Here is a 25459-nt window from a genome sequence, read left to right as displayed (position 1 = left end):
CTACTTGTCTGTACATAATAGTTCTATGTTTATTTTTACATATCTTTGTTCAGCTTTATTGTCCTTGTTTTTAGCTGTATGTCGATTTCTATCTTCCTTTAAATTGTTCTTGGAACTGTGTGCAAGTACATTGAGAGCAACCTAAAACCGGATTCAAATTCCTTGTATTTGTACACATACTTGGCCAATAAAGCTGATTCTGATTCTTCTGAATGTTAAATTGCTCATGATTAAAATAATAGAGGTGAAATTAGAGAAAGGAGAATTCAAATGACCAATGCTGGTACTTTATTCCAAAATGCGTGTGTTGAAATTGAGATTTCCCCTTTTGATATGTTCATTTTGGTATTTTTGTGTAATTGAGTTTAAGTGTGTGTGTGTGTGTGTGTGTGTGTGTGGCCTTAGGAGTCTCTTCTCAGAGCCATTGTGGATATTGGGATTACTTGTTTTAGGGTTTGCAGAGTCAAGAACACAAAGCTGACAGCTCAATAAACTTTCACCACACACCAGAAATCCAGCCTGCACCCCTCTTCCTTCCTTTGATTCGTCTGTTTTCTCAATGGAAGCGTAATTGAAACGACTAAATAAACAAGAGTCAGAAATGTAAACCAGACCAGGCCTATCAAAGACAGCAGGTTCTTAAGTATGCTAATGTCTCATTCTTACAACAGGAACAGTCAAACATTAATAAATTCTGTCTGAAGAGAGTTCATATTCTTGTTCTTTTTCTGCTGCCCTTTTCTTCATTATTATTATTGCTCTCCTATGGGCACACATATGCGGCATATGGCTACAGTGGGAAATTATTTCTATACCCAGACTATGGTTTCCATTCTTGATCGTTTCCACCCGTGGCCCTCTGCTCTTTATACGTTGGCACTTCTCCTGTAGATTTTGAAACAGCATGAAGCAGCCTTTTGCTCCAGCTTAATCATAGTTATGTGTTTTTCTCCATTTCCTAATGGCCTATTTAACTCATACAGAAAGGAAAGCAGAAGGCAGCTTATAGTGAAAAGCAGAGGAAGAGTTCCACTGCTGTAGGAACTACAGAGACACAGATACTGGCCCACATATAACTGTCTTCATGTATTTGACTCACGGCTGTCACTTTCTCCCCATGCTAATAACAAAGGGGTCTTCCTCTGACTCAAAACTATTTCCAACAGGTGGACTCACTCCCACTCTATTTTTCACTACTTTCTCTTTTTCTCTTCATCTTCCTTTTTCTCCGCCTTTCTCTCTGTCTTTCTCTCTCTGTTTCTCAGGGACCACACATAGCATCAGTGACCTTGGCGGCCTATGAATGTGGTTCAGTGGATTTCCCCGAGCCACCCTATCCGGACCAAATAGTGTGTCCCCAGCAGGAAACACCAGCACCAGGCTCTGATGCTGAGCAGGTGGGCATGGATGCCGCGGGGGCGGACAGGTTGGTGGAGTCAGCAGCCTTCCAGGGAAGCATCTCTCTCTGGACCATCATCTCCAAAGTCCGCTTGGAAGCTTGTATGTGGGTGAGTGCCTGTTACACACTGACTGTGCATACTGTAGGCTGGAACAGCTAAAGAGCAGGTGATTGCTGGATCCGCACGGACTTAAGCTTTTCTCACAGCACAGTTTTGGTTGCAGTGTGTGACAGTTTGCTTGCACACAGCTGTGGCAAATGTGCAAGTGTGTGGTTTGAAATACTATTGATGTCAGGCAGAAACCTCATATCTTCCAAATGCCAGTTTCTCAGGCGCTAAGAAAAACAGTCTTGTTTTCAGTTTGACCACCATGCATTTTTTAATTAATCCAGTAGGTTTATTCATTGTAAGGTGTCATTTGACAGAGGGTGGTAGAAACATGGAAATTACCAAAGTTGAAGGGGTAGGGTCAAACTATACATGCCTCGGAATCCAATTTAGGTGCACAAATCAGACCATGATTTTTTTTTATATTCACCATGTTCACCAACAGTGAAAAAGGTGAAAACTTGGCCATTCTGGTGTATTCTCTCTCTATTAACATTTTGATACAAAGAATGATTTGAATCTCCCCCTGACCATGTGAAAGACTCTGTGCACCCTAATTCTAGAATCACTGTCACATGTGCCTATCGATTACTTGCTCATTATTTTTTTGTAGTACCTCCACCAGTAAAGACTCAACTTACAAATGATACAAATTTGCATTCACACTGTGGGTGCAAATTTATTCATTGATAACTCATTTGCTTGGAAAACCCCAGCTTCTTATGGTGAATTCCCCCAATGCAGTGTCAGTGGTTTCACACCTCTAACCAGTCTTGTGGCTGCCGAGAAAGATGAATTATTTTCAGTCGACATTCTTTTTTCAGGGCCAGAACAGAAACATTTTTCCACTTTATAATAGAAATATATAACAAATAACATGCTAAACTTTAAAATGCCAGAGTTCCTGTTTAAAGACTGAATTTAGACAAATCAGAATCAGAAATACTTTATTGATCCCCGAGGGGAAACTCTTTTGTTACAGCTGCGGCAACAGGCAGCATGCGCGTTGGCGCATGCGCACTCGAACACTCGAACATGGTCAAAGAACAGCTTTCTACCTTTGTGTCTATTTACTCTTAGACCGGGGCTCTGGTGGTTTATCGGTGACTCATACATGCCTCAGAATTACCACGAGACACTGACAAATGGCTTCTGTGCTACTGTCACACGCATACAGGACACATAGAAACACAAGAACAGATATAGTAGGTGCCACAGTGATCTAGAAGTCACACTCATTACCCACTTCTTTGTAACTGCAGTATCTTTTCACGTCCACTGTTATCATCAGTTTCCTTGTTCTGTTTTTTTTTTATCGTGAGAAAGGCAGAACCGCTGAACATTGAGAAAAGAGAACTTGGTCATTGACACAAGTTGTATCAGTCTTTGTTATCTGTTTCCCTGTTCTGCATAATGTGGAAGGGGCTGAGGTGAGGGGGAAATACAGATCTTCAGCTACTTCTTCACTACCGGGAACTTTAAAGGAACCAGGCAGGCTTTCCACAACCAGCTCTCTACTGTACTTGACCTTCAGGCTTCCTTATTGTTTGTAATACATTAACTATACACACATACACACCTACAAATACAACATTGGAAACATACGTTTATGGTTTCGATTTATTGGATAATTATCCCCTTACATAAATACACATTTGTACTACAATAATTAGTAAGGGCCTTTTAGTGATGATATTCATTTCCCATTTAGTGTGTGGTGTGTGTGTGTGCAGGCACACCGATCCTGCACATAAAATAGTATGTATGTTTGATTTATTGGTGCAACATGTTAGTTTTTCTGGCTTCAAACTGGAGTCAAAGTTTCTCTGAGCCAAGCTGCAGCCACGCCAGCAGCAGAACCATGCTCTGAGGTGTGATATAGGAGCCTGTGTTTGTGGGTGTGTGTGTGTGGGTGCCACCCAATCCCCTTGGATTCACCACCACCCAGTCACCACCACACCCCTGTAACCCCAGCCTGGCATGGCTAAGGCTGGGGCTTGTCAGCTCTACAGTTGGAGACACCTGTTGTCCCCACGGTTTCAAAGCACCCACGCCAATATTCCCCCTCCTCCTGCCAGCCTCCCATCTTCTGGATACACTGGCGATGAGACATTCCCCTCCCCACCTCCACTACCACTACCTCTTCTTCTCCTCCTCTCTCTTTGTCCTTTTTTGTTCCCTCTTGAAGCCTCTCTGTCCACTACTGCAGCTCCCTTAAGTGCTCCACTTCAAACACCACCACTGTGCAGGTGGACGTATTTCACTGCCCCCTACACAAACACACACACAGGCGCGCGCACGCTCACAAACAGAGGGCAGAGCTATTGAATGGAGCAGCTGCCAGGGAGATTAGGGCACGTCTCTATTATGAGAAAAAACTGGCAGATTTCATCAAAGACGGCAGTGTTAACAAGAGAACAGGGTGTCCAGATTAAAGATGCAGTCTGCCAGGTTTCGGGATAGCATCGCCTCCTGAGAATGATTGTTTGGGCTTGTTGTCGCTGCCATGGTTGCTAACTACTCACTAATCATCTTCTGGCTCAGCCATCCAGCTACATACAAGTAATGTGGCTGTGATTAGTAAGTTATGGTCTTCTGGGAGAGAGATTGAAGCTGTGATTTTGTGTGTGTTCCACCTAAACAACTGAATTTCAGTTCAAGAGCTTAATTTTTTCATTGCTGTGCATCGTCGGACGACAGAGGCTTGAAATCATCCATATGCCATCTGTACTTGTAACACTAACTAACTTACGCTAACTGTATCCTTAGCATCTTCTCTCATCCCCTTGCACCCCTACTCTCCCCCCATGCCTGGAAACATTAAAGTAATGAGCTGTGAGCAACTCCAAAAACACTGCATTTCTTGGCGGCTGTTTTCATTGTGTTAATTAAGTCTGTAGCCCTCACCCGCTCACCCCTCACTCCCCCCGTCCTCATGTTTTGGCAGGATGAACTTGGTGAACCGACCAAGTGCTGAGGATTTATTTCCCTCAAATCACTTCCGCTTTCTTCCTGTTAAGCCCCCCTCAATCACACAGGCTCCACCGCTTTATAGCTACAAGCTCCTTTTGGCTGTTAGATATCGATATCTTGGTTCCTTTTGACCCCCCTGGGCTCGTTAGCACTTTTTAAATTTTCCAGAAACACTACATTCCACATGTCCAAAGTAGATTGAGCAGAGCAGTTTGTGGTGCAGTGTGTTGATATGCTGTTTAGAGGTGGCATCTGGTTTTTCACCTTCCCTGGGCCTGTGTTTTATGTTTCCATGATCGTTTAATAATCTGTGGGATTTTTGTTCTCGTAAATCCTTTCCGTTTTATTCCCATTAAGTGCTCTGATCGCACAATCCCAGACGTCAAGCGGTGCAAGCTCCTTTGGATAGTGGATATTGATATTTTTGCTCCATTAACCCCCCAGGAACCACGGTAACATGCTTGTTATAATAATTAGCATGATATTAAGGCAAATATAGCATTTTTACAACAAAACTATGAATAATAAAAAATCCAATTTAAAGTAATAAAATCAGCTACAGGATCTAAATCCAATTTAATAAAGTTGATACAAATAAACAACCTGTGCTGTACATAACAACTAACATCTCTCTTTCTTTTTCTTAAAGCTCTGTTGAATTCAGATGTATTGGCATGACGGGACAGAAGCCTGTGTTGCCAAAACAATATACAGAAGAACATCACGCCAGGGAGTGCTATAAACATGAACAGCTGAGCAGCAGTAACAATGTCCGTATGTGTGCCTGTGTTTCTGTGTGAGCAGGGTGCAGGTACAGCTATAGGAGAGCTTCCTCCCTACTTCATGGCCCGGGCGGCGCGGCTGTCTGGCGCCAACCCAGACGACGAGGACTACCAGAGGTTTGAGGAGATGCTGGACCAGACCCGGTCTGCACAGGTGACACACTGCTCCCTGCATCATCTTCAGCCCCTTCATCACCCTCTGTTACCTAACCCCCGTCACTTCCTCCTCCTTCTCCCTCTAACCCCCACAACGCTCCTCTTGTTAAACTGTAACTTTTACTTCTACCAGATTCACTTCATTCTCACCTCTCTGCTCTTTTGCACTTGCATGCTTGTTCAGTATCACTCTTGTTCTATAGCTTTTGTACCATTTAATTTCTAATTGCTCTGTTTTTGGCGTTGGTTTATTTTCACAGTTCTGGTATTTTTCTAAATTAGCCATTGCAATCTCCCTGAAGTGAAATCTGGTGTGCCAGATTACCCACATTGTATCTGTGTGTGTGTGTGTGTGTGTGTGTGTGTGTGAGTGAGTGTGAGTGTGGGTGTGTTGACCATTGACCAAGCCCCACCTCAGTGTCCCAACAGTACAGCGGGAATCAAGTGCTTTCACAATGTTATGACTAAGAGAACAGCAATGATGCACTCGAGTAAAATGTTCCCGCCATTTCCGGTCCTACATTTTGAAATTCCCTGTAAAAAAAAATTTTCTCATATCAAACATCCCTGCGAATGTTTCAACAATGCCTAAGAGTCCATTGTAAATATTTGTTTTTCCAACCACTTGTGAATGGAGGAGGACAAATGAGGGGAAACATGCGTATGGTTTCGTAAAGGCTTTTCATCAGACCTGCCTGACACAGACACAGTCTTCATCCTCAGGAATGCTTTTCTCTCTCCAGCAGTGTGGGTCACACAGTCAGACAGGTCAAGTGCAGTAAAATAACTGCATCCATAAATGGTTTTGAACTTTACAACGGACTCACTTACTCTTGTATTTGCAAATAAACTGTAGCAGACAGACTCTCACCCTGTTAATGAGGGTGTTACTGAGCGATTCATTGAAATATTTATTTTTGTTTACAGTATATATTTAACTTTTCAGCATGCATACAATACAGTATTAGTAACAAAGCCAGCCATAGTTTAGATGTGAATTGTTCAGGACTGGCATGCTGTCTTTGATAATGCAGTAATTCCAAAAGGACAAATATTCCTCTGGTCACAAGTTTAAATATATCCCCACAGTATAGTAGACATGTTTGTGTATGTAGTAGAAACGAGAAACAAGGGGCAAAACATTCATTCTTACAAGACATTTATTCTGATCCAGTCCCATACAACGAAAAGTCATGTTGTTACCTTGTATCCCTGGATGTATTGTCCCTCTTGTCCCATTTTCACTCTTATAAAATATGGAATAGTTACCGTGTGTTTCACCAGAATTGATTTCACTTTGCCCTATCCCAGTTCGAGAATGTATAAAAATAACTCTAATGTGTTTTATTTTCATCACTGTTGTCTCTCAGTGGAGATAGTTACACAAGTTAATAATTAACCAGTCACTTGGTTCTTTCCTTCTCTACTCTCACCCGGACTAAATGTCTTGTTAAAGAACACATCACCAATTAATTACTGCATTCATTTCTAGTGGCAGAAAAACCTTATTGCACTCCTTTCTTTGGGATAAAACTTTGAACCATGTTGTTTCTGGCCACAGCTCAATTACTGTTGTCACAAACACACTCCTTTATGCTCTCCTGCCTATCCTGCATCGCTTAAAATTGGGTAGACACTGGCTGAAACAGCACGTTAAGCATCCCTTAATAAGATTTTATAAGTATTCAAAATTATCTTTAAATAAATTATTTAAAAAGTTTTTCAAAATAAAAGCATGTGGGTCCCTAGAAGCACTGAGTAAATGATACATTTGGACCTGTAGATGTGCTGTATGTGTGTAAATTGGGCGTTATAAAGGGAAATTTGAAATATCAGCCACTCCCAGATACCCAATACTGAAACAGATTCAAGGAAGTCACAAAAAAATGTGGTGAGAAGCATCTGTGCTGCTGTTTAACAAGGGGCAGGGGTGCAGCACCTGCTGTAAGGTCCACTGTTACTAATGCTCTGGACAGCTGGGCAGGTTGGCACCAACAGCAGCCCTGGCATTCAGACCACATGTGTGAGAGTGGAGCTCTGACATCACTTACTGATAAAGTGGCGCTTCCCACCGAAACTGTGAGAAAAAGCAGAGACAGTAGAAGAGCAAGACAAATGGGCGGCTTGGGGAAGAGGAGATTTTGTCTAAATGATCATCTCAGCACTGAAGAGCTTTTCCCAAACAAACTAACAGTGTGACGCAGGAGGAGCATCGTCTGTTTGTCTTACATCCGTACGAGGGCAGATTAGAAGTGACGCTGCATGCTGCTGTCTCAGGACCCAGCCTTAGTCTCGCTCTCTCTCTGACATTGTTTCTTTTTCTGTCCCTCTCTTCCTATGCTCTTATTCTTTCTCACGCAATCTGTTCGTCTCCACTGTGCATTGCGCTCTCTCTCTCTCTCTCTCTCTGATATCTGGCAGCCGTGTATATGTATGTAATGTGTGCTCGTGTGATTGGACAGCATCTGGAGGCAGGTTGCTAGCACCAGCAAGGACCTGCCACATACGGAAACATTTTTTCTCTCGCCAGGGCTTTTACCATTACTCGGATGTTCTCAGGGTTCCCTCTTTCGCTCAAGGAGATCCCACAACACCTCTAATCCACCTTTCACCCTTTTCCCACCTTTTAAGGTGGACACGGAGGCGTTCATCTGCTGTGGATTTGTGTCAGAGTTTTTGATTGAAAGCTGACAATCAATTGTAGTAGGCCAAAGCGGAAATGGCAGTGGGATTGAATTGGAGAAACTTTGGTATTGTTGGATCGTTGTGTATTAGACAGGAAGTGGTTAAATTTTGTCCTCAAGGATGTGACACCCCTTCAACACTATCCCCCCTACACACACACACACGCTCAGACTCTCCCACACACACACTTTTCACCCTGTGGCAGCAGAGCTGGATTAAGATGCTGACTTCGTCCCCTTCGCTCAAGTCACAGAGGTTTGTAGGTGCCAGCAGTTTGACTTAAACCCAGTGGTATTTCTCAAAGCCTGCATGTGCCAACTTCCTGCCACAATTGCACGTGATGCACAGCAGCAGAGCACTCTGTATTTTTTTTTCTTCTCGTTCATTCAACAGAGCTATTCAAGATTAATGAAGTCATGCCTTTTCTAACGGCTCCAGACGCTGATGTCATGAACATCAGCTTTTTTCCCCCTCTTAAATCTTTAGTTCAGTACGAGAGCACTCGTGTGCTGGAGAGGAATCCTCAGTATCGGCACAGACCGTCTCGGAGGATCCTGCATGGATCGAGTCCATGATTGCTTGTAACTTGATAATGAAGTTATTTCCTGGCTCGTGTTTTTTTTTTCATCCGGCACGGAAGGGGTTAACAGGCTGTGAATTCTTGATTGCCAACTCCCAGGATCGTATCTCCTGTAACTTAAATCAGGGCCATCTGCGCTGGGCGTATGCCTGCCTTCCCCCCTGGCCTACTGCACTCAAAGGCTCTCTGTGCTGTGGTTTGCCCGGCCCCGTCACGTGACTTCTCTGAAAGTGCCCCCTCCCTCCTCCTCCCTCTTTATTTCCAGTAAACTGTTTGAAAGGAGGGGGGTGAGTCAGAGTAAAACCAGCTTCCCTTTAACCACAGCTTGTTAAAGAATTTGTCAACGTGGACTCAGGGGTGCATTTTGTGTGTGTGTGTGTGTGTGTGTGTGTGTGTGTCCAGATAGATTTGAATGCGCTCTTCTTTTTTCTTGAAAGGGGACTGTAGCTTCTATTGCGTCAGGAGTCCTTAATCACTCCACTTCCTGTGCCAGAGAGAGCAGGAGCGGGCTTGTCAGGAGTTAATGAGATGAACTTTAGCCGTCTTCATGTCGGGGGGCTCGCGGCCGCTCCAGAGATGTGTGTCTTCTGTGTGAAAGACTTTCATTGAGAAAAAAAAAGAAAACACAGAGAGAGAGGGAGAGAAAAATGTGCGTGGGTGTTGACTTGTGTATAGGCTATGCATAGATTTTTCCTTGTCTGACACTTCAATTTTCCACATGGAGCAGAGTGCCTTGTCGCTGCCTGCTTTTTGTCTATGTTTGAACTCTGTAGCCCATCAGCACTACCAAAGACTACTGAAAACAAAATGTTTGCTTTGCCAACTTTTTCACAATGAAAAGCTCACTTTTTTGTGAGAGAACCCTATGAGCAACTTTTCTGCAAATCCAAAATAAACAGATATCACATCGTACAGCTTTCCAAAAGATGACACTTGAAACACATCCTGTTCACATTTACAGTATATCAGTATATCAACATAAAGAACCATAACCTTTCCTGATAATGCTTTGGGGTTGCTGTAACAAGTCACCGAAGAGAAGCTCACTCACAAATTTTAATACAGGACCTGCTCCTGTACTTATAGACTAAGAGTTCTGCCATGTACCTAATAAGAATTTAATCTCATTTTCAATTAATCTTCCTGGTGACACAATTCCATTAATACTAATCTTGTGACGAACACCCTGCTATCCCTTATTTATTATATAAATGAGGAATAGCATATAATATCAAACAGACATGGTACATTTCTTATGTTTGTAATGATGCCATTTTATTTAAAAAAAAACAATGTTTTCCAGTAAGTTTAAAAAGTTTAAACAAAAGTAGCACATGTTCACGAAACACATGGCGGGACCATGCTGTAAGGATTAAGAGACAAATCCGGTAAAATGTGGTTTCTGGGGAGCACTTATGATTTTCTTATTCAAATGATGAACTGGCTAATCTGACTGTCAGAAGTATATGGCGAAAAAAATTCCAAACCTATAAACAACAGATCGAATGAGAGCATTGTTCCCCACAGAGGTCGGCTCCATGTGGGGTGACTGTGCAGACTGCTGAGCAAAGCATCTGTGCCGAACAGCCAAACCTGGAACCAAAACCTCCATGGTTTTAATGACGCTGCGCCCTTGACAAGATCTTACCAAATGTAATTGCTGCTAAGCCCAGCCCTGCAGGCCGTCGGTGGGGTGGGGGGGTGGGGGGGCAGGCAGCCCTTGGCAAACTGCCTGGCAAAGATGGTGATTTTCCATAAGCCGCCAACAAAAGAGCCTGGATGTCTGAACCCCAGCCATCCAAGATCGACGTCCAGAAATGCAGAATAGAAAGCGAGTCCAAGTACATAGTTGAACTATAGTAAATCACAGTGTCACAAGTTCGCACACACACATACACACACCCTTTAACACCCTCCCCTCACCTCCTCAGGGACCCTTTGTTCACACTGCGGTGATATTTTCATGCTTGCTCTCACTGAATGAGCCAAAAGCTCAACTACGGCACTTAATGTAAGTAATGCATGTGTCATGATGTCAGAAAATGAATGGGATTCACAGGCCGTCTCCATGGCACTGATTGGTTCTGCAGGGTTCTGTCCACACTGCAACACCGGCAGTTGTCAGGTGTCCCTGGTCCAGACACTGTCCTCAGCGGTTCAGCTGTAAACCAACCATACACATTCCTTCACTCCCTGTCTCCCACCAGCTGAGCAACTCACACACACACACAAACCAGATGCACACACACATACACACACACACACACACACACACACACACACACACACACACACACACACACACACACACACATGCACACGTATGCACACATGGGGACAGGCTAGAATCAAAACTACAGGCTAGTCCAAGGAGCAACCTTCATGATTGGACGTCAGTGGAGGCAGAAATTCAAATTGTGAACCAATCAGATTCTGTGTCCCTTCGCTCCCCCTACCACCACCTTATTAGGCGACCTCCCATGTCTCTCAAATTTCCTGTCTACTTGGTTGCACCCCGTAAAAAATGTCATCAGCACGGTACTGGTTTTATTGACCATATTAGGTATGATCATGTATTGCCAGCCCCCTGCTGCATCTCGTTTTTTTTTTTTTTATATGATGTTTTAGAAAGGGAGGCCTTATTATTATTTTTTAGAAGAAGAAAACAAGTTGTTTCTCTGTTCATATGAAACAAATTTCTTTTTTTCTTTGTCAGTTGATTTGAATTTGTTTTAGGTGAGAAAAATATGCTTTCAGTGGGAAAAACTACTTCACATACAGCAAACATTCATTACAGATATTTAGACTTAAAATAATTAAACAGACCGTAGTATTTGAAGGTTTCATTCTAAAATGCAATAGATGCATTTTTGGAAACACTTTGCTGCATGAACAACATCAGGAGATATTATGAAAACATAAACGATTTGGTTCAGGAAAAATAAACAATTTTATAAATGTCTTAAGGTGAATGTTAGCTTTAATACCATCATAATTATTATTCAAATCAGCAGTCAATGTGAAAGAGTCTTTTAAAGGGAGCTAGTCTCACTTTGGAACAAAAGCCTTCAATATACTTTTTATTAAGAACTGTATTTGCAGTTTTTCATTAATTACTGTAAGGGTTTTACATTCATTACTATTCTGTTCACAAATATAAAATGAGTTTGAAGTTAAATCTGAAAGGCACAAAAGGATGCTTTTAATGTGAAACATCTACATAATTTCATGGAACCACTGCAAACATAATATAATACATACATAATATAATATATACATGTGTTACAGTAGCAGATACTAAATTAAAGGTATTATTTTTTAGCATAATTCTATGTAAGGATAAATTAAGCATACACTTAAGGCTTTATTCTGCAAAATATTTATTTAGATACTATAGAGACGGAAGTTGCCTATAAAGAGTTGTGTAAAACAAATGCTCCATCCAATATAACATAAATCACACAAATCACTTTGATATATTGAGGATTTCACATCTATTAAGAAAGAGGCAGTATTACTACAGTAATTACAATGACTTTGCAAAGAAAGAATAATCTTATTGTTTTTCATGATAAAAGTGCAACAACTTCGAGATACGTTCAGACAAATGTAGAAATAATAATAAAGAATTAAAAGTTTTTGGCTGTAAAATCCATATTCTCTACTGCTAACAGATCAAAGTATTAACATATTAAGGTCTACAAAAAAAATCTTGCATTGAATATTTTGGAAATGCAATATCTTCAGTATATTTCATTGTTATTGTTTTATAAGTTTTGATTATCACCCAGAATCAAACAATTTCTGTACAAAAACAATTAATTTTAATTTAACAATGGCAAATCTAGCATTGCATGGAAGTAATCCTTTTATAAATTACCTAGATATTGAATGTGTCATCCAAAAATGTGAAAGGTCCTGGATTTCCTTTGCATTCCCACTGTGTTCCCAGAACTAGTTTAGGTGAAATCCAAACAGATTAAGGCTTCTCTTCCCAGAAAAGGTATATTGGGGAAAAATCTGTGTCATTGCTGTGAAAAGAAGCTTTTGTGGAGCTGTTAAGAGGGATAGGGCAAGACCAGCAGAAAAAGTAAGAATTTGTGAGTCACTGGAATGGCCAAAGTCTGTTGTCTTGTTCTCACATTCCCAGTGACAATGGAATTAAAAACTGGCACTAGAGGTAAGATACAGACATGCTAAAACTGGTTTATCACTCTCCTAGAATGAAGAAGTATGTTTAGAGATGAGCCTTGTAATTCTTTTAGAACATGTGGCAGGTGAATCAGGGCATTTTAGCTGTGAACTTGTAGAAATTTGTTTTGGCAGGATGGTCATGAATTTAGCACAGGACTTGTTTTAAGTGTGAAACTCACCTTTTTCATTCACACAGTTAAATTAATTCATTTTCCCTTTAAGAAGTTGTTTATTATTAGATGAGTTCATGTTTTTTATTTTGTGATAAATATACACAAGAAGGCAGCTTTTCCCCACCAAGAATTCCTCATCACTTATACTTTTCACATTTACTTTGGTAAATGTGGATACATTAGGATCAAAACAAATATTTTGAGAAGTGTGTGCTTATGTATTGGGTTTTAGAGATTTTTATCATTTAAAATCAAGCACCTAAACTTGGGAGGGTTTAGAAACACAAATTCTAAGATTTAGTAAGTGAAAATCACTCTGATGCACAGTCCTTTAAAATACATGTATTTTCACGTTCTAAACTTTTTGCACTGCTGTACATCTAATTTCTGAGGATCTAATTATTTGGGTTGTCAGTTGCTATCTTGCTCAATGATTGATGAAACCTTTTTGTTGAGGGCATATTTACGGGAGGTAGAAAATCCTCCTGTTGCAGCTGCTGCTCATTTGCACTTATTTAAAAACCAGCAGAGATTTAAAAAACAAGTTATTCACTCATTTTTCGTTTCATTTGGACGCCAATATGTTTTTAGAAATAAAATGGAAAGGTTTAATGCCAGTACACAGACAATAATTTGTAAATAAGATGAAACATTAACATTCAGAGATGACGGAGAAATCCTAAAAGCAGATCTTTCATTATAAGACATTCTCCCAAATTAGGACTTTATCCTAAATTCTTCATTTGTTTTAATGTGACTCATCTGAATGGGTTTCAAAGCATTCATTAAAAACTACTTCAAAAACAACATTGCAGCTGGCTACACACATTTATTTCACACACCTCTGTGATATTCCCTCTTCTCCATAAATGCTTAGAAAAAAACCCTTCTCTCTATTTGACCCTTAATGAACGTTTCAGTAGCCCAATTACTGATTTGAATCCAAACAAATGTACTTATCAATCTGAAATTTGCCAGAAATTAATTGTGAATAATTTATCATATATAATGTAAATCAAAAAAATCATTTTAAACAGTTTGAATGTCAGACATAATCCAGTATTTATAGAGACAGTCTGTCTGATAGAAACTCTACAACAGTAATTAGAAGAATAAATTATTGTTATTTTGCAATTTGCTGATAAAAAAGTAAAAATCTGTGAAGCAGGTTTGAGATGTCTCCTGTGAATAAAGCGATATCTAAATTATGCATACAGTATACATACAGTATGTGATCAGTATCAACTAAACATCAATAGTTCTCTAGTGAAAATGTAATCACACATTTTTCCTACTTGTGCTTTTACGCAGGACTTTGCCACCCGAGCAAAAGCAGCAGTGAAGGAACTCATCCAGCGGGTCGGATTCTTTGGGATTTTAGCCTGTGCTTCTGTAAGTCAAATCACACATAAGCTTTTTTCTTTCTATAAAATATTCTTCACCCCCACTGTGGGGTTTATCACTTTAAATCATTTTGTCTTGTTCACATTGATGTTATATTGACACGTGTGCATCACTCAAAGGAAAGGGCAGTTCTGAATTGTTCAATATATGAGCAAAAAGTCAATATTATGAAATGTAAATTCGAGAAGTATCAGCTATTCTCATGGCACCATCAGTGACCTTCTGTGTACCTGCAGAATACAGATGTAAGGTAAATTTGCAGAAGAAAAAAAATATTACTTGGATTTGAATGTTTCATGTCTTGCACTTTCTCTATATGATTTGTTTTGTCTTTCTTTAGGTGTCTAGTCTAATCATCTGTCTTGTTTTTCCCCAGATTCCAAATCCCTTGTTTGACCTGGCAGGAATAACATGTGGACATTTTTTGGTCCCCTTCTGGACTTTTTTTGGTGCGACACTCATCGGGAAAGCAGTCATCAAAATGCACATTCAGGTGAGCTGCAGTTCAATAATATACATCCATGTAAATAATGCCAGGGCTGATTTTTTAAACAAAAAAAGTGTTCATAAAAATACAGCTGAGACTTGCGTACAGTAAAGCACACTGTACTGAATATGTACTTTCTATTCCATGCTGCAGAGAAACAGCAAAACTTATTTGTGCCAAAGTTTGAGGTTTGCATGCATCTTTAATATTGTTCAGAGGGAGAAGTGTGTTAAATAATGAATCACACTCATGCGCAGCATCTCTGTACTGTACTCAGCTGGTAGTAAGGAGGCCATTTTGTGCAGCCAAAGTAGAGGGAGTCAACCATTTTGTGAAGCTGTAACAGACTGGTCAGACTGCAGCAGATTGAGAACTTAAAGGAAAGTAAGAGATACATCCTAACGTTTGAATAAGTAAGTGCTGCTAGGAGACTTGGCATCACAAATGTTTCTTCTAATCCTGGAAAATCCTCAATTTGCGTCCAGGAATTTGCAGTATGTCTGTGATTACCGCCAGAGGCTCGACTTTCTGTTTTTTAAGCAAATGCTGGAATTTGCTCATTGTGTCACAGAGAGGAAGGGTTAAAAGCAAAGCTTCTTTTTTTTTTTCACTCTGCCTCAAACCTTATCATACGCAGAAAGCATTGTCCTGCACCACAGCAAGAAAAAACATGGGGAGGTGAGGGTGAACCTAGGGAGCGCGAGCTAAAGCAGATAAACATTGTCTGTGGGAGGTGATGGAGAAAGAGAGAGATGGGGGGAAGTGGGAGTGAAGGGGGGGGTTGCATGCATGGCAGGCACAATCACACACACAGTACCAGATTACACCCAGGGGTCCCAGGGGCCCCCACTGACAGAGGTGTGTCCCTCCCTGTCTCACGGAAAGAAAGACTTCACCCGGTTCTCCGGCTTGTCTGTGGGCCCCAATCTCTCCTGTAGCTGCTTGGTTTCATTTTCTTCAAGCTCAGGTTTTTTCTTCCAATGCAAATGATTCAGTAGTTTACAGTGTGTGAACAGAAAACAAGAAGTATTAGAAGAAAGTGCACTGGAGAGCAGGTGACGTTCTCCCTAATGGGCCAAGAGGGAACAAAAGGGGATTTTGAGGCTTGTGGTGTGTGTGCGTGGGTGTGTGTGCATTGGTGTGCTTCAAAGGATGTTTTTGATCTGGGTTTGTACCTATGCTTCAGGTGTGTTCTCACCAGTCTCCAAGGAGAGGCTTTTTTATTCTTTTATGCTCATTAAGCTTTACGTCTGAATGTCCACTGTTGAATGGTTAACATCAGCGCCTTTGTGATGCAGCAGGTCACTTGAGGATGATGGGTGATGTCATGGAAATACACACGTGGAGCCCTTGAGATGGATGATTTTTCTGAGGACAGAAGAGGTGTGAGGTGTGGCAAAAGAGTTGCAAAAACACAACATTTAAAGCAGGATGCTCTCATTTCTGTGTTTTTAGCAATGAGTGCCCCTTTTCAGTAAACTATTGAGCACTGATGCAACACTTCCTTCTTGTAAGTGTGTGTGTGTGTGTGTGTGTGTGTGTGTGTGTGTGTGTGTGTGTGTGTGTGTGTGTGTGACAAAATTGTTATGACTGGGATGTGCGTAGCTCATATCAGCATTATCAGTTAACTGAAATCAGCGAGTCAAGACAATGTCACTGTCAGTTTCCTAGCAGAAACATTTAAGGCATCTTAGTCAGCTTTCCTGTGTCGGCCATCTTGCTGCCCCTTCCTCCTTGCTTTGTGTGGGATGATAGATCAGTTCTCACTATCCGTTAAGGAGATGTGGGTGCACAAAATCCTTATTCAAGTGCATTATTTCAAAACTTTTTACTGAAGTAGTGATTAAAAGTTGCTGTGAGGGGTTTTACGTTCTGTCCTGTCTCATGTTTATTTTCTGTGAGGCACAGACATAGTACAATAGCAAATGTCAGTCTTTTTTATTGTTGCAGAGGTCAGTTATAAGCTTTGTTATTTTTGTGACATTGCCAACATTTTGACTACGAATCTTTCTTTCATTCTGTCTAACCTTCAATGAGGTCCTGAGGCTTAACACCCGCACAAATTAAAAGACAACCAAATGACAATATATATATGACCTGGATGACATGTTAGATAATAAGTAGTGATCAAAGAGCGCTGTCACATGAAATAAAAATTTCCGTTGGGGCGCCCTGGTGCCAAGTTATCTTCAGTGTAACCATGTAAAAGTGATGCTCTGGGTGGTGTACTGACACAGCTGTCACTTTTATTTTTGTTCACTCATAGTGTCATTTATCTTACTCTGTATATTTCTTATAGATTTTCCAATTCTACATTTTCATTGTTTTAAATTTGTCTTGGAAGTTATTGGTGGTCCTCATTAAACAGTTGCTAAAATCCTCCAAATCAATATAATTACCTTGCTCAGTAGCCAGTCAAGGTCCAGTATTAGGACTGATCTGCATGCCAGGATGTAGTGTTTCATTTCATTTGGTCAGTACCATTTAGTCTGTTGCAAAAGCATCATGAAAAATACTCTGCTTATCATGAGGTTCAATATAATTGCAAATAAAATAACTTACTAAATAACCTTTGACCACTTGAGGCCTAAGATAAGAAATGTTTCGACAGTTTCACATTATAATCTTCTAATTGAAGCCACACATTTATATTGAGTGAAATATTCAAACCCAAGATGACATTTTTATGGCTACATCATTACATAAAATGGAAAATTCTAGATGTCTTGTGTATCATTTTATACACTTTTCCCTGTAATTCGGCAGTATATATTTAGTATCTTTGGAAACCTTGGGATCTGGACTAGAATTTAAAATAAGGTTCTGTGGGTTTGAACAATCCTTTTCTGCACAACATGAGTTTGTAATGATGGACCCGCCAAACGCTCTGTTGGGTTAAGCCTTTCTAATGGCATGTTGAAGGCAACCTAGATGTTACAGGATCAAACCACATTTTTAGTGGTCAAAACGCATGTTTGTTTATAAGAAAACAGTACCCTACAACAACTCAGAGGGCAAGTAAAGGACCTTAAAAAATCTGGTCAATTATTGGGTGCATGTTCCTGCCCCCCTGCAGGAGGACACAGGGCTGATATGAGCCAGAATGGCTGCCAATCGCCTGTCTGTCTCTTCTGGCCCGGTGACTAAGCAGGAATCAGACCGGACAGGAGCCGGCCTCCAGACCCCCAGAAGCAATGACACATCTCCTTTGATTCCTCAACTCTTCTATCCATCCATCCTTCATACAGACACACACACACACACACACACACACACACACACACACACACACACACACACACACACACTCTTCTGATGACAGCCAGTGTGATATGCTGACCTAGTATACTGTGTTGGTGGTGTGTCATAAAGCCCAGGCATTATATTTCTTGCCCTCCATGACAAAAGGGTGCCTTCATGGCTGCTTTTAGACCAAACCGCCTTGGTGGTGCAAGGCATGGGATTGGGCATAATGGGTAGGGTGTGTGTGTGTGTGTGTGTGTGTGTGTGTGTGTGTGTGTGTGTGTGTGTGGGGGAGTTAAGGAATTACTGATCAAACTATGATGCACATACTGCTTTGTTCTGCACCCCAGCAGTGACCTCACGGTTCAGTAAGTGACTCGCTCTTTCTCTGTGTGTTTCTTTGTCATACAGAAACTGTTTGTAATCGTCACCTTCAGCAGGCACATAGTGGAGCAGATGGTCTCCCTCATTGGGTGAGTAAGCCTCAACGGGTGTCTGTGTGTGTGTGTGTGCGTGTGTGTACTTGTGTGCGTGTGTTTGCTCACCAAAAGTACCCTGAGGGGTGTGCAGCTATCAAACATGAAAAGTTTATGCAGAACTTGACGGTTGGGGGACCTTTGGGGTGGTCATGTGGCATTCAGGTCATTTATGTCCCTTTGTATGAAATCTGCCTCCTCCTCCTCCTCCTCTCTGTGACTCTGATAAAAGTCACGCAAAGTCAGAGGTGGCTTTGAATTAAACATGGTGATTTTGGAAGATGACTTGTTGCTTTATCCTGCTTGATATACTTTGTGAAGACTTTGAAACGGAGGTTTTGACACATTTTGTTCCCCTTTTGGCTCCTCACTCTGCTGTAACAGTCTACATGGTGATTAATGGCTTGGATTTTTCTGCTGAATGACTATGGGCATTAACATGTTCTGGCTGATTCACAGGATGAACTCTTGTCTATCACAGAAACCTCCTCTCTGCTTTATCTCTCATGATGCACTGTTGTTGCCCTTTTAAGCAATAGGTTACCTACCTGATCTCATAGGGAGCTCAAGCCAAAAGAGAGGGCTGCTTCTGAGTGTCTAAAGATGGTTCACCATGATCCAACCTTTTATCTTTTTGATAAAAGAAGGTCCTTCAGGTGTCAGACCTCTCAGGCAGGATGTGTTAATGTTTAAAAAATCAAGTTAGATTTTCTGGTGAAATTTGTGTATGCCCAGCTGGAAACAGCGTCAGTGTAGTGTTGAATATACGGCAAATATAACAGCTTTAAGTTATTTTGTAGGATTAAGAGACTTTTTTTTTATCATGAAGCCATCAGACAGACACTGATTTTGAAGATCTAAAACCAGTCGAACATTTTAATAAAAAATGCAAAACAAAATGTAAAAATCACACCTACACACATACAACCTCTGTGCTTCTTGAAATTAATGGCTAGATGTAATAGAAGTTGAAAGAGCCTTGGTGCTGGGTGTGGGTGCTGATGGGTGCCATGATGGGCGTCCTTGTAGAGATGCCAGGGGCTGCAGCTGGAAACTGCCCTCAACACACCTGCTGGTGGGAGTGCCGTTTATTAAACACACACACACACACAGAGACATACACGTTCATGCACTCATGTACTCTTGGTCACACACACATACACACACACACACACACACACTTGCTGAAATCAGGCGATGAGATTGCATCAGCTCTCTTCCTTGCCATGTTGTGTTTTTGCACATTTGCTTTGTTTCTAAAATGAATTTTGGAAGTCTTCGGTCAGAGACGGCCACTAAAGAAGCTTTTGTTGCTCTTTTCTCTGCACATGCATTTTTTATAGCCTGTACCTTTTTTTAATGCCACAACATAAAATATGTTCCAATATATATATATATATATATATATATATATATATATATATATATATATATATATATATATGTGTGTGTGTGTGTGTGTGTGTGTGTGTGTGTGTGTGTGTGTTGGGTTGTGAAAGACCTGTCCCCTCTGTCAGTCACTGTTCATTGAGCTGCAGACTCAAAGCAACAGATCATTGGTTATTGACAGGTTTCAGTCTGACTCACTGCTTGCGTCTTCTCTAAAGGAAGTTTCCCTCATTACAACTTGTCAACCGTCAGCTTCCTTCCTCACTGAGGCCTTTCCACCTCCACCTCTGATTCTCTGTGTCGCTCTCACTCTCACTCTCAGTCACACATCACCTTATGAATGGGTGACAGCCTTTCAATTTGAACCCTTTAGCCACCGACCGACAGACCACACACTATGCAGGCGCTTGAAGATACATTTACACCTTTACACCCGTTTAAATGCATACACCTGCAGTTACCCGGACCCACTGTGCACAGTTGCATGTGCATGCACAAAGCCTTCATGCGCGCACACACAAACTCGAACATTTGTCCTCTGGATGCCCTCTTTCTCAAAAGTCAGTTATAACAAACCTCCACATGTTGTTTGTTTGGTGTCTCGCCACAGGACTTAAGCATTTAAAACCTGAACTTTGTTGGAATTGCAGTGTAAACTTTTTTTTATTTTCTAATTGTATTTATGGAGTGTACGGAAACTATTTTCCACAAAATTCTTATTTCTTGGTGTTGCATAAACAGATTCTTAAAATAATGATTTAGAGCCATGCCTGCAAGAAATGTTTGATGATTGTTTTAGAAAATTATTTCACCAATTATTAATTGTTGTGTGGTGTGTTTGATTATCCCATGTGAAGAATTTGCTATCTTTTTCAGCTGTTTTTGCTTATATAATAAAATTAATTTGAACTAAATGTATGTGTTTGATGATTAAATAAAGGCACAAATTGTGTCTTTATTGTGGAATTTTAATATTTAGGCTCAGTTTGTTTTTGTTGGCTTGGCTCTGGATTTAGTCTCTGTAAACTGAGGGAATAGTATTTGTCTTTGTGGGTGACTGAAGTGACCGTTGGACTTTTATTCTAACATAACATAATATAATACTACACAATTAATTTCCCGCTCTTTGCCTGTCAGGTGAGCTAGTTGGCACACACACACACACACACTCACACACACACACACACAGAGGCTGTTATGCAGTACAGAACATGTTCGTACTGAAGACTATGAAATTTCAAATGATCTGAAAATTACTGAAAATTTACACTAAACTGTTATCTTGAACTTGTTGTTTTCTTATTTTTGATACGATCATTTATCATTATTTATTGAATTTAAATAATTTAGCATCTTTCTGGCAAAGCACATCTTTTACTATGGGTCCATCAGAACTTGCTGTTTGTTCAAAACTCAACAAGAGTCATTTTACCTGGTGAATCCGCTGAATTGCACATTGTAGTGTGACATTAAAGTTTTGAAAAAGGCCAGATCTTGAGTTTCAGTAGTAGTGAAAACATGTACTTGATAAGAGCAAAAATTGTGTGTGTGTATGGTGGTGCCTCTTTGCTTTATCCAAGCATTGCATTTGAGTAGCACATGTATTTCCTAACTCAGATGTGACGATGGAAAGTTGATGAGATCAGAGATTAAAACACTGTGGTGTGATTGTCCACAAATAAAATCTGCAGTACAGTACAGAAGTATAGTTTGGTTAATGCTTTATTTGGTTAATATTCATGTAATCGTTACAAAGGATATTTTCTTACTCACTCAACAGGGAGCGTTTCATTAAGAAAATACTGTGTATTGCAACACTGTGGCACTTCAAAAATAGTTGTGTCAATCAGAGTTGTGTATCATGATATAGTCATATTATGTCTTACTCAATTAATTTTGTAAATTATCTTATTTCCAAATGTGGGCCTTTTTAGGGATGTTTCTAAAAGTTATCACTCATTCATCATTGTTTTTCTGTGAATGACAAATGGAAAACAGTGTGTTACAGAAATGTAGTCTCACAAGAGAGGTTTGGATCTGAGGCTTAAACGTCATGAGGCTCTAAAACTGTCAACAGCCATTTTCATCACCTCTGTTAACAAAAATTACCAACTCCAGAGTTTTTTTACTAGCTGGAAATAAAATGTAGAGAATATGCAAAGGACCTTTTTTTAGAACAAGTTGAACATAAGTGACTTAAAATTTCCATTATACATTTATGACTGTCTGATGTTCCTTTTGAGAGCTAGACCAAAAAAAAGGTTTGGTGGAAAAAATAAGTTCTGTCCTTTGACAGTTGTTCAATCAAGTGAAGTGTTCTTCCTTTTTCAACTGTTTTTCTAATTACTGTCTGTTTGGGACAAAAAAGTGTGTGTGTGACATTTCAAACTTGATGTATTACTTCTTCATGTGTATTGTGGAAACAGATTCTTACTTCTCTGGCAGATGGGTTTCACTCATGTTTTCCTAACGTGCATTTAAGGTTAAATCTATAACCTTCTGTCAGCAGTAGTAGAATAATAATGAAGATAGTTGTACTTTGAAGTGCCGCAAAGTCACAACAAAAGCAGACTCCTCAGATGCCTTTTGGGCTGATAACAAGAACTGATAACCAGGTCGGATGGAGCAGTGTGTCTGATCAGCCTTATTAGGTTTCTTATGTCCTGTGACTAATGTACAGATGTCTCCTCTTCAAGACCAGCCGTACATGTGCAGTCATTGTTTAAGTTAGGAGAAAATTCTGCAAACTCACAGTGAGCAAGGCTTTGATCAAGATCTGAAGCAGTTGTGTGTCAAGAAGTTTCATGCTGTTATTTACTTTAAAGTTAATTTTGCAGTTTTTCGCCTCCAGTCCTAAAAAAAAAACCTGCACAGGCTTCCCATCTTTTTTAACACATCTTGAGAGTTTGTAGATTTGAAAAAAATAAATATCAGGCCTTATACATTTTCTTTAATTTTTACAACAAAACTTAAACTTCTGAATTACATTATATCACCCAAATTTGTCAATATACCTAAACTCTCTGGGCCTCTCACTGAACACTTCACACCCTGAAAAAAACCCTACAAAATGATCTTGGATACTTATTTAAGACCAGTGTCTTGTCCTAGCCCACAACAAGCTCATTTTCTACCCATGAATTTCTTTGAATTTAATGTGCAAGTGAGGTCAAAAACCCTAGAAGGACTTCAGAGAACAAACAAGCCCCTGTTGCTGTGCTCCATATAACTTCAGGGCAACAGATTCATCTTTTTCTGTGCCCAGTCCTCCCTGTCCTCCTTTCTCTTATCTCGGCTGGGGCTTCGACAGGCAGTGAGGTGGTGATATACAGCAGGAAAAGCTCTAAATCACCCACTGCATGCAGTTATGGAACAGGGAGCTTTCCTGTGTTTGAAATGTTGTCTGGGCCTCTAGTCTCCTTGTCCACGTTGTTTAGGCTGAATGCTAACTCTGATTCTTGCCACTTTTTCAGCAGCCATATGTGATGATATATGAATAGGAAAAAATAGAAGACTTCCCTAATTATGAGAGCGACTGTAGTGATGAGGCCCGTTGGGTGGCTTTGGTGTTGACGTGCAGGTGATTCCCCATGTGCAGGAGTCCAGTGTGTTTACACCTTGTCAGTGGTGACTGTGGTGGGACTGGGTGTAGTTTCTCTAGAGATCTGGGAGCGGACAAAGTGTGAGGTAGATTATGGTGCTGGTTATGTTTGTGAGAATGTGGAAAAGAGAGAAAGTGAGAAGAGAGAAACATAGACAGCAAGACAGACACCATTACAGTTTCATCTGATAGTATCTCATCTTCTGGCTTCGCACCGGTACTTTAAATTACTGTTCTCAATAATCCATCATCTTGATTGAGTTAGCCGCTCTCTGTGTCTTGTATTGAGCTTGACAAATCCTTCAGACTCATGTGTCAAGGGAGGGATTATCACTGTCAAGCTCTCGGGGAGAAAGCCATTGAGGTGCAGAAGAAGAGTCAAAACCTGAAAAGGTTATCCAGTAGAAACCGTTGTGCTAGGGCCATGGGGGGAACCCTGTACGTCTCCATGAGAATGCATTCATTTCCATGTGAGTCCATCTCTAAGGCAGGAGTCCATTACCAGCACAATGGGCCTGCAGATGGCTGTTCCTGCCACACAAGTCTGTCGGCATTAGAGGGTCACAGCAGGCAGCCCTGCTCAGAGGGAGGCCAGGGGAGAGTCACAGGTCAGGGCAGGGCAGCGGGGGTTGTATGAGCTGCTCACTGGATCGTACTGGACCTTTCCAGATCACAATCAGCATTTTCATTCTATCATAATGAGAGTAAACATAGACTCCAGTTCTTTTAACTGTCATGTTACACCTTAAGTAGGTACTCTAAGGTTGTTATTGGAGTAAGCATAAATCAATTAACAGAGTTGGATTACTTCTCAGACTTTCTAATTGCTCTCTGCATCTCCACTATTTGATCTGGTTTCTTTTTGTTTTGATTCTGTGTTTTTTGAGGGAATTTTGTACTATAAAGATTTACTTCAGAAGATACCCACTTGATTTTTCCAACGCAGACTGTTGAAGCCTCATATTAGCTTCAGATAAACTTCTGAATACATTTTTGCACAGAACAAAGGTCCCCCATCACTTACATTGAAAGTGCATTTCAGGAAAGGATCTTATGGTCTAAAGGGCAGGAGGGATGATTACAGCAAGCAAAGCCTGTTTCAATGTGCATATGGGCGCCTGACTATTATTTTAAGACAGAAAAAAAAAATTGTGAATCCATTTTTATCTCATGTTCCTATTTATTACTGGGGTTCACCCATAGGGTTCACCACAAATTCTTCTGGACGTTAACTATCAAACAACTCAATTAAAGCAGGGTTCCTGAAGAAGTGAAATTGCTGAGAACCATGCAAATTAAACTATTCTGGGTTTTCACAGTACTGCAGTTATTTGTGTGCGTGTAAAAGTACTGGCATTACAGGAGAAAAGTCTGCTACTGTCACTGAATTTCCACTGAATTTCACCCATTTTGAACACCCCCCTTAGCTCATATAGAAACTAGGTTTGTGTGGTTTCATACTGAATGTTGTCTGGGTTGAAGGTAACTGTGGTGTGGTCTTGTGAGAGTTGAAAGTCACCTAGCAGGGAGGGATTTTTTTATTTCACCGCGTATGTCTGTGTGAAGCAGAATGCACCAATTTGTTGCAAAGAATTGCCTTGATCAGTCTGTATCTTTGTGTGTAATGTAAATATACAAGACAAATACAAAGTGAACTGCAGTCTATGCTAAAGCTTATGTGGTGATGTATTGCACGAAACGGTTGCCCTTCTTTTTGTTGAAGAATGGTAAGCTGATGAAAAATCCAAAATGTCAATGTATTTCTTTAACCATTTCCATCTCTGTCACATCACTGATCCTATAAATAG

General features: G+C 40.5%; 1 protein-coding gene across 8 annotated transcripts in view; it reads left to right on the top strand.

The window, feature by feature from the left end:
- LOC122888192 (vacuole membrane protein 1-like) overlaps positions 1 to 25459 on the top strand; it is a 61984-nt gene that overhangs the window by 22188 nt on the left and 14337 nt on the right. For 6 of the 8 annotated variants that reach the window (XM_044222276.1, XM_044222270.1, XM_044222268.1 and 3 more), the window contains exons 6-10: positions 1266 to 1508; positions 5286 to 5417; positions 14363 to 14443; positions 14832 to 14948; positions 18597 to 18658. In XM_044222276.1, the coding sequence (XP_044078211.1) occupies positions 1266 to 1508; positions 5286 to 5417; positions 14363 to 14443; positions 14832 to 14948; positions 18597 to 18658 (635 nt within the window). The remainder of the gene's footprint in view (positions 1 to 1265; positions 1509 to 5285; positions 5418 to 14362; positions 14444 to 14831; positions 14949 to 18596; positions 18659 to 25459) is intronic. The other 2 variants (XM_044222274.1, XM_044222272.1) reach the window with 1 other exon arrangement.

The sequence above is a fragment of the Siniperca chuatsi genome, linkage group LG14, assembly GCF_020085105.1.
Source record: "Siniperca chuatsi isolate FFG_IHB_CAS linkage group LG14, ASM2008510v1, whole genome shotgun sequence".
Taxonomy (NCBI): Eukaryota; Metazoa; Chordata; class Actinopteri; order Centrarchiformes; family Sinipercidae; genus Siniperca; species Siniperca chuatsi.
This window is presented reverse-complemented; position numbering and strand designations above follow the sequence as displayed.